We start from the raw sequence: 10241 nt of genomic DNA on the forward strand, positions 1-10241 counted from the left end.
TCCCTCCTTCCTTCCTTCCTTCCTTCCTTTTCCTTCCTTTCTTTCTCTCTCTCTCTCCTCTTTCTATCTAACAGAATGCTTGTCGAGAATCAAGTCAGTCTCAACTCAGAAGGGCTTGTGAAAGTGTAATATTGTTCATAGTATTTCCAGGGCTCCTATAGACATAGGAGCAAACCATCTTATCCCTAAACTTTGGAACGGCTAGTTAGTTCAAACTGCTAACCCTGTGGTTAGCACCACAATGTTTACCAATTATAATATTTGGATTCTTTTTATGGTTAGGAGTTGTCTCAAAAGACACTGGAGGTTGGTCTACATGGCTGGCTATGGGCTATAGGGGAAATTATAGGGGTCTCTGAGTCAGACACCCGACTATCATCTAAATTCCACTGGATTCTGGAAGAATGCTTTCTCCTTCCTTCACAAAGCCTGGTTAATTTACTTCCCCCTCAAGAAGGAGTTGTGAGACCAGGATGGCCTCATAGATAGGAAAGGATTTAACCACTTGGAAAAGGCCACATAAATGTTGATCAGCATATTAGGAAGTGTTCAATGAAAGCCAGTGGGAAAAGAGGCAGAAGGGCCTCTCCCTGACTGCACATTCACCTTCATTTTGATGAGGGTGAGAAAAGCTCAAGGACCGTCTGCAGTCTCTACTGGGAAACAGACCTAAGAGCAACCAGAACTTAGCAGAAAGCAACCCCTAGAGGTTTCTCCAACAGGGGAACTTTGGAGCTGAACCTAAATTGTTACAAATGTTTCCATAAACATAGTACTTCAGAGCAAAGGTCAGAAGCAAAAGGTATTGGGAGAGAGGGAGCAGAGTTTACAAGGCAACAGAAAGAGAATGAGTGCTCCTGTTAGTGCTCACTGGGCCTGGCTATGAGGACACCTGGCTCCTGGCACCCTCACTGAAGTCTCATTCACCAATATCTAACTGAACTGTGATTCCCAAAATTACCTGCTTAAATCTTGAGTAACCTCATAATTGAATAGTTTCTTGGTTATTGTCATGAGCTAGACACTACATCACATTTAATTCAACTCACTTCATTGCTTTCTAGTCAGAAATGACTAATAGCTGACCCTCCAGCAGGTTTTCAGAGACAAAATCCCACAGGAGATTTCTCATCTTTCTGTCTCAAAGCTGCTGGTGAATTCAAACCTCCAGGCAGGTGTCTCCTTTGGGTTAACAGCACAAATCCCTACTGACTACACCACCACAAATCCCTACATCCTACAGTGCAGGATACATGTTAGGCTAATGACTTTTGAGATTTTTTAAAAAAAATTTATTTTGATCACATAAGTGTAGGTATAGGTACATGCCACATGAAGATCACCAAGAGATTGGAAAACAGATCCTGAAAAGCTGAGACAGAGGAAAAGCATTCCCCTAGAGGCAGTGGCCTGAATTCAAATTTGCTGATGCCTAAACTGTGAGAAAATAAATTTATGTTTGTTAAAGTAACTTGCTTGTAGTATGTCTGTTATAGTATCAATAAGAAACTAAGACACTGACACATATGCGACTCTTCCAATGATGTCCAACAGACTTGATGAAAACTCATAGACCTGTAGAAAGAGTCTGGGGTATTTCCTCTGAAAATTGGCCTGGGAAAGTCTACCTGCTTGCTCATTCACTCTCTCTTGAGTCATTGGCTCAGAAAGTACCACGCAGCCAGAGAGGGAAGGATAAAAGCGCTCTCCAGGAAGCCCCTCGGCAGAAGGACAGACCAAGGAGAGCAATGACGGGAGCCAACAAAGGTGAGCACTGCAAACGTGAGGGAGACTGGGCTGGGAAGCAAGCGGTGAACCAGACTGAGAGTGCCTGGCAGCCAGCCCGTCAGGATAGGCTGATCTCAGGGAGGGAGACTGGGAGCCGGTGAGGCTCTCACTGAAAAACACAGGGAAACCCTTACTAACGAACGAGAAGGTAAATTATAGCAGAGGACCAGACCAGGCAAAGGTGGGATGAAGAAGAAATGTGATTTCAGTGCAATTTAAAGCATATGTAGTATGGGTGCACTGACCAGATTGGGTACTGGATCCTGGGAACTCAACTCATTGTTTTCGAGTTGGAATCAACTCATTGCTGACTCTGAAGAAGGATTTAGAGGGCTGTAAAACTTAGGGGAGGAGAGGTCCCATCTTTCTCCCAAGTAACCACTGGTGGATTTCAACTGTCAGAAAAGTGCTACCTTTGGGTTAGCAGAGCTAATTCATGTGGGTCACTGTAGCAATTTGCATTGTTAAATGTATCGTAGTTCCTCTCTGATGGTTCAAATCTGCCAGCAGCACCTCAGAAGAAGATGGGTCATATATTCTCACGTGATTTATGGCCACTGACAAATCCTGGAGTTATGAGTCAGCTGAGTCCATTACAACTCAAACATAATAAGGATTCTGGGAAAGCAGAGATTAATTTGACGTAGTGTCTTCAGACAGGTAACAGACCATTGGAGTATAGGTGACATATTCTGCTATAGAAAAAGAAGATCGTACTCAGAGTATGGACAGAAACAGAAGGTTTACCAGGGAACAATGTTATAACCTCCTAAAGAAACCTAGGATTACTCCTGGGAATATACTCTGAAGAAAGTAGAGCCACAATTTAAACAAATGTATGCACACTCATGTTTATTGCTGCATTATTCACAATAACAAAGATAAGGAAGTGACTGAAGTGTCCATCAACAAACAAATGGATAGGAAAAACTGTGGTACATCCACACAATGGAATACTACGCAGAATTGGAAAACAATGAAATAGTAAAACAGTACACAAAATGGGAGAATTTTGAAGACATTAAGCTAAATGAAATAGCTCAGTCATAAAAGAACAAATTTTGCATACACTACTGTTATAAAATAGAATAGACATACATGGGTGGGGTTGGAGAGGGAATGGGAAAAGAATGGATAGATAATTAACACTGCCTTAGAACAAATAAAGGGAAGAATTGTCTGAAAGGAATATATGATTGGGCTTTACATGTATAAGAACAATCTGGAATGAAGGGTGTATTGAAGGATGGGCTGAGGAAGGAGGAGGGAAGAGAGGTGAGAGAAAATGTGCAATAATGAATAAATAAAAGAAAATTATATTTGGTAACCAGTATGGGGTGGGAATTCAGATGTTTAGTATTCTGAAGCAGCCTGACTCTACAGAGGTTTGATCTCTGGTTCTGGTGAGAATTTGGGTGCAATGTTTAATGGCCATTGGCCATGAGTTGATTGTATTCGGCCTCCTATTTAAAAATATATCTGGTTTTAATTGCTTTTGGTCATTCTTTCAAGTGGTATAGCAATTGTCTGTCCATTTGCTGTACAAAAGTTGCTGTGATGCTAAACACTGTGATACTGATTTGTCAAATGTGATAATGGTTACCCATGGTAGACAGTGTTTGATGGAGCTCCCCAATTAAAGCAAGCTTGGAAGCAGGAATGGCATCTACTTCTGAAATAGCTTGCCTTCGGAAACTCTATGAACTTGGAGAAATGATGAAAGTTATACAAGTGTTCAGGTCTTTTGTTCATAAGGTTGCTATGAGTCATCTATGACTTGATGGCACTTAACAACAACAACAATAACAATAGGACTGACCAAGGTAGGGCATGAGAAGAACAGGAGATGAAACCTGATACAAACCCGAGAGAGATTATATGTAGGGGGCACATGCATGAGGGAATTTAATAGAAATAAGGGAAGAAGCAACTGACACTGAACAAAGGGAGGAGGAAGGGGACATGTGCCCAAAAGATAAAATAAATGGTGAAGGGGAAGGCTGTGTCAAGCCCCTTCCTACTTGCTCTCTAAAGCTGGAATACTAGAATTCCAGAGATGCTCACTAATTATCATTGATACATGAAAAGGAGGGCTTGGCCAAGGGACTGGGAAACTACCAAGACCTCCTCTTTGGTGTAGGAGGGAAGCACAGGGTTGGGAATATCTTCGGCTCAGAGAGAAAGAATGGAGGATGAAGGCTGTTTGTTCTCTACCAAGAGGCTGCTATAATGTACCCAGACTTGGCCTGCCTCCCTTGATGCTCAGAAAAAGTTAGATAAATCTGACAACTGATAAACATTCTGTTTCCTTCATCTTTGACCCCAGCTCATCCTTAGCAGCTGGTAGGAGAGCAGATCATCCAATCATCACTTTTGTACTGTGTCTTTAGAAACTCTGTGACTAACAGGGTTGAAACTTAGTGTAAAAAAAGATTAATTAGCATGTCTTTGCAAGATGATTCTTACTCACATTTATCTATTTCTAGAATAAAGGAGCTTGCCCTTTTGGAACTAGAAAACCAACATTGAAAACCAGCTCTGCCCTATCCAACTGAAGGATTTGGGAAGGTGCCTTTCATCTTCCTATCTTGGTTTACAAATGGGGATAATGGCAATCCCTCTCTTGCTACATCATCATGAGTGGGGACATAACAGCACAGTGCTTACCAAGGGTCTTACAAATCGCATCATCAAAAAGGGGTGCTCACTTAGAGGTCTTCCTGAGTGCAGCTTTCCCCAGGTCAGAGTACATATAGCAGACCTGTCCACTTGGGAGTCAGAGACACTGGGAGCATGAACTGCACATCTCTGCAGGCTTTCTCAGTGGTGTGAACAAGTACTTAATGACTTTGGGCCATATCTAGCTGTCAGGTGTGTTCATCTTCCAAGCGCTGATGTATGTGGTGGCCGCCCAGAGCATGTAGACTGATAATCAAAGTGACTTTGTCTGCAATACTAAGTTGTCAGGCTGCCCCAATGGCTGCTGTGATGAGTTCTTCCCCATGTCCCATAGGTACCTGCAGGCAATCCAGCTCATCCTAGTCATCTGCCTCTCACTGTTGGTAGCCATGAAAGTAGCCTTCAGGCAGGAAGAAAAGAGATTACTCCACAATCTTTAGTGTATTTGGTTTTCTCTGGTCCTCATTTTTCAAGTAATAGTGTACCTAGTGACAGCCAAGCATGTGTAGAGCAATGAATGCAATGGTTCCAGTTGCAACAAAATCTTCAGCAGGTTGCACCTCAGGGGCATCACCCGGACTGTACCATTGTGTCCTGTAAGCAGGAAGATGTCTTCAAGGGTGACCTCATCTTTCTGAGCTCACAGACTCATCCTCCTTTCTTAAATGGCATCCCTGAAGAAAACCATTCCATGAGGAGCTTCTTGGAAGGTCAGCAGTATCCTATCTGCAGTGATGGGGCTTCCATCTGTGACTGTGCTGGTGGAGTGCAGCTTGGGTGGTGAGGGGAGCTGTGCCAAGGCGTGGGAGCAGGCAAGACAGAAAATTCTGACAGCTTGGAATCACATCCTGGATTCCTCCAGGCCAGCCACTCTGCACCACAGTTTCTTTCTCTATAAAACGGACATACTGATGCCCACCTCACTGGGCTACTATAAGGAATAGCATTCCAGATGCCCATAATACTCACCCACTTGAGTCTGCAGGTATAGGGAACCCTTATCTCCAGGTGATCGGAACCCTTATCTCCAGGTTAGTGAACCCTTGCCATCAAGTAAGTCTACTCACAGGGAACCGTGAGAAAGAGTAATATTGTCCATAATGTTTCCAAGACTGTAAATGTCTATAGCAGCCGACCATCTCATCTCTTAACTTTGGAACGGCTTATGATGTTCAAACAGTGAATGTTTTGGTTAGCAGCATAGTGTTTACCAATTATAATACTTGGATTCCTTTTATGCTTAAGACTCAAAAGACGCTGGAGGCTGGTCTATGGTGGCCTGGGGGCTGTAAGGGTAAGGACAGGGGTCTCTGAGTCGGACACCTAATTTTCATCTAAATTCCTCTGGAGTTCAGGAGAGTGCTTTCCATTTCCCTCAAAAAACCTGGTTCATTTACTTCCCTCAAGAGGTAGGTATGAGACAAAACAACTTCATAGACATGGAAGGGTTTAATCACTTGGAAAATCCACATAAATGTTAATCATGGGTTTTAGGAAGTGTTCCATGTAGGGCAGTGGGAAAAGAGAGAGAGGGATCCCCTCCTTGACTGCACATTCACATTCCTTGTCCTGAGAGTGGGACAAGTTCAAGGTCCCTCTACAATCTGTACTGGGAAACACCCCTAAGATCAACCAGAACTCAGCAGAAAGTAGCCCCTAGAAGTTTCTCCAGCTGGAGGATTTTTGAGCTGAATCCAAGTTGTCATAAATGTTGCCATCAAAATCAAGACTAGTGTCCCAGAGCAAAAGTTGGAAGCAAGAGGCCCTGGGAGAGAGCTAACAGGGGTAACAAGGCAACAGAAAGAGAACACATGCTCCTGTCAGTGCTCACTGGGCTTGGGGGTGGGGACAACATGGCTCCTGGCTCCCTCATTGAAGTCTCACTCACTGTTACCAAGTTCAATTATAATTCTCAAAAATAGGTGCTTAAATCTTGAGTAATTCTATGTGAGAACAGCATTTTCTTTGTTATTTTTAACACGATAGATCCTACAACACATTCAATTCAACTCACCTCATTGCCTTTCAGTCAAAAACAACTCACAGCTGACCCTTCAGCAGATTTTCAGAGGCTATAAATTGTATGGGAAGAGATTTCTCCTCTTTTTGAGAGCTGCTGGTGAGTTCAAATCTCCAGAGAGGAAAGGAACTACCTTTGCGTTAACAGCACAACTCCCTACAATGAAACCACCAGAGCTCCCTACACATTTTAGTGCAGGGTGCATGTTAAACTAATTACCTTAGAGATTTTTTAAAAATTATTTTCAACACAGATGCAAGCACAAATGTAGAGGTAAATATGGCCACATGAAGATCAGCAAGCAACTGAAGCTGAAAAGCTGACAGAAAATGAGTTCTCCTAGATAGTCAGTGGCCAGTGTAGAAACGTCCAGCCTCCTAAATTGTGAGAAAAATAAATGTGTTTGTTAAAGTAAGTCACTTGCAGTATTTACATTATAGCAGCAATAAGAAACTGAAACACTGACACACATGCTACCTCTGGGAACCATGCCACACAACTTGTTTGATGAAATATCATAGACCAGTATAGAAGGGTCTAGGGTATTTCTTCTGAAAACTTGGCCTAGGAAAGTTGACATGCCTGCACTCTCACTCACTCTTTTGACTCATTGGCTTGGAAAGATTCATCCAGCAGGAGAGGGAAGTATAAGAGCCCTCTCCTGGAATTCTTGGACAGAAGGACAGCTCAGGACTGGAGAGCAGTAACTGGATCCAACAAGGGTGAGCACTAAGCGAGTGAGGGGACTGGGCTGAGAAGCAAGAGGTCAGCCAAGCTGAGAGTGCCTGGCGGTGCTCCGGTGACAGGCTGTTCTCAGGGAGGAGGAGATGCTGGGAGTGGGTCAGGCTTTCACCAAAAACTCTGGAAAAAACCTTATTGAGGGAGAAGGTAAGTCACATCAGACTAAAGAGAGGACAGAGGACCAAGCAAAGAAGTGGAAGGATCAAGAAGAAATGTGATTTCAGTTCAGGTTAACACACATTTAGTACGTATACACTGACAAGATCGGGTACTGGATCCTGGGAACTCAATTCATTGACATTGAGTTAGAACCAATTCATTGATGACCCTGAAGCAAGACTTAGAAAAGGCTGAAAATCACAGCGGATGGGATTTCCCATCTTTCCTCCAAGCAACCGCTGGTGGATTACAGCGGTCAAAGAGCTGACACCTTTGGGTTAGCAGCACTAGTCTCAACGGGCCACAGTAGCAAGTTAAATTGCTAGCACCTCACTGATGGTTCAAATCCACCAGCAGTACCTCAGAAGAATGATGGGCCTTATCTTCCATGTCGTTTATGGCCACCAACAACCGATGGAGCCATGAGTCAGCTATGAATCAATTGCAAATCCAAAGTAATGAGTGTTCTAGGGAGGCAGAGACTGCTTCAACACAGAATCTGCACCCAAGTAACAGAATATTTTAATACAAGTGACATATTCTGCCACAGAGAAAGAGGAGAGTGTGCAGACTTGGGAGGCAGAAAGTTTCCCAGGGGACAGTGTCAGAACCTGCTTGAGAAACATAAGGAATAGAAAAGGTGGGGCACAGGAAGTCAGGAGAAGGAATCTGATAAACTGTAGATAGAGCATGGGAAGGTGAAGCACGTATGAGGGGATAGGACAGAAAGAAGGAACGCAGCAGCCTGCAAAAGGACACTGAGCAGGTGGACGGGGTGTTACCAAGAGAAATTCAATGAGAGGAAGGCTGAGTCAAGCCTTCTCCTACTTGTTCCCCAAAGCTGGAATACTAGGAGTTTCAGAGAAGCTGATTGTGGTCAACCTGCTCAGTTCCAGGGTGACACTGACACAGGAGAGTGGGGGTCAAGGGGCTGGGAAAGTACCAAAATTCTAAGTCTCCTGTTTGGTGTGGGAGAGATGTGCAGGGCTGGGGACATCTATGGTCCAGAGAGGAGGCAGTTCATATTCTACAAAGCAGGCCAATATAAATGTACCCAGTTGGGGGCTGCCACCCTTGATGTTCAGGAAAAGTTCAGTGAATCTTACAGCTGATAAATTATCTGTTTCACTCATATCCTGACCCAGCTCATCCTTGGCAGCTAGTGGGAGAATTGATCTTCCAATTATCTGTTATTATCTCTTTAGAAGCTATATGACCAATAGGGCTGAAATTTGGTGGGAAAAAAATTCATTGGTATGTCTTTGCAAGATGATTATCTATTTTTATTTATCTATTTCTAGAATAAAGGAAACTGTTCTTTGGGAACTGGAAAACCAGCATTTAAGACCAGCTCTGCCACATCCAGCCGTGAGGTTGGGCAGGTGCCTTTCCACTCCATGCCTTGGTTTACTACTTGGTGATTGGGAATAATGACAATCACTCTCTTGTCAAGTCACCATTAGTGAGGACACACCAGCACAGTACCTGTAAGAGTGTACATTGTACCACCTATAAGAGGTGCCCACATACATTTCCTCCAGGGCCCAGATTCCTCAGGTCTGAGTGACTATAGCAGAGACAAAGACCCGTCCACTTAGGACCCAGACATACCATCAGCATGAATTGGGCATTTCTGCAAGGCCTTCTGAGTGGCGTGAACAAGTACTCCACAGCATTGGGTCGTATCTGGTTGTCAGTGGTGTTCATCTTCCGAGTGCTGGTGTACGTGGTGGCTGCTGAAGATGTGTGGGCTGATGAGCAGAGTAACTTCGTCTGTGACACCAGGCAGCCAGGCTGTCTCAATAGCTGCTATGATGCGACCTTCCCCGTGTCCCACGTGCGCCTGTGGGCCCTGCAGCTCATACTGGTCACCTGCCCCTCACTGCTGGTGGTCATGCATGTGGCCTATCGAGAGGAGCGAGAGAGGCGCCACCGCCTGAAGCATGGACCGAACGCCCCCTCCCTGTATGAAAATGCAGGCAAGAAGCGAGGAGGCCTCTGGTGGACATACTTGCTGAGTCTTATCTTCAAGGCCACCATCGATCTCAGCTTCCTCTACATCTTCTATCGCATTTACAAGAATTTTGACATGCCCCATGTTGTGGCCTGCTCTGTGAATCCCTGCCCCCACACTGTGAACTGCTTCATTGCCCGACCCACAGAGAAGAAAATCTTCACCTACTTCATGGGGAGCACAACTGTCCTCTGTATTCTGCTTAACTTATGTGAAGTCATCTATATGGTGTTCAAGAGGTGTATTGAGAATCTGTGCTTTAGTGAAGAAAACTCCAAAGCCATGATCAACAACTTGACACTTGACCCAAGCTCACAATTTGACACATGCCCACCATATGTGTTCTCCCAAGAAGGAGTTCTACTAGTTGAGAACTCCGGCCAAATTAAGTCCGGGTTAAATACAACAGATATAGGAGAGTATCCATATAGGATGCAGACAAGAATATAGGATGACTATGTTTGCCCTACCTGCTTTCCAAACTTCCAGGAAAATCAACAAAGGCAATGCCACTTGCCTTCTGGAACTGGGCAAGTGAGGAAGATGAATCTGGGATTCAAGAAGCTTGCCCAGAGTCCAACACCTGAAGAAGGCCAGCCACGGAATCCTGAACCTTCATGGGAAGAGTGTTGGTAGGGAGGCAACAAGTTGGCTGGTGGGGATTCTACGTATGAGGATTCTGTTGTTCTTGTTAAGTGCCATCGAGTCGAGAATGAGTGACCTTATGAACAACAAATATGAACCTTGTCCTTACCTGTATCATCTTTCAAAACCCTTAATAAATATGCATGTTTTATAAGTTGCAGACTGACTGAGAAATGATGGCTGATGGGAAGAAAG

The 10241-nt window shown here is 44.1% G+C and overlaps 1 protein-coding gene across 1 annotated transcript; it reads left to right on the plus strand.

Annotated features, from left to right (window-relative positions):
- Positions 1-9005: 9005 nt before the first annotated feature.
- Positions 9006-9851, plus strand: LOC102845818 (gap junction beta-4 protein-like). The gene has a single exon (XM_006886578.1). The coding sequence runs from the start codon at positions 9006-9008 to the stop codon at positions 9849-9851; it is 846 nt and encodes a 281-aa protein (XP_006886640.1).
- The last annotated feature ends 390 nt before the right edge of the window (positions 9852-10241 follow it).

The sequence above is a fragment of the Elephantulus edwardii genome, unplaced genomic scaffold (genome assembly GCF_000299155.1).
Source record: "Elephantulus edwardii isolate Elephantulus edwardi_28Jun2011 unplaced genomic scaffold, EleEdw1.0 scaffold00049, whole genome shotgun sequence".
NCBI classification, from domain to species: Eukaryota; Metazoa; Chordata; class Mammalia; order Macroscelidea; family Macroscelididae; genus Elephantulus; species Elephantulus edwardii.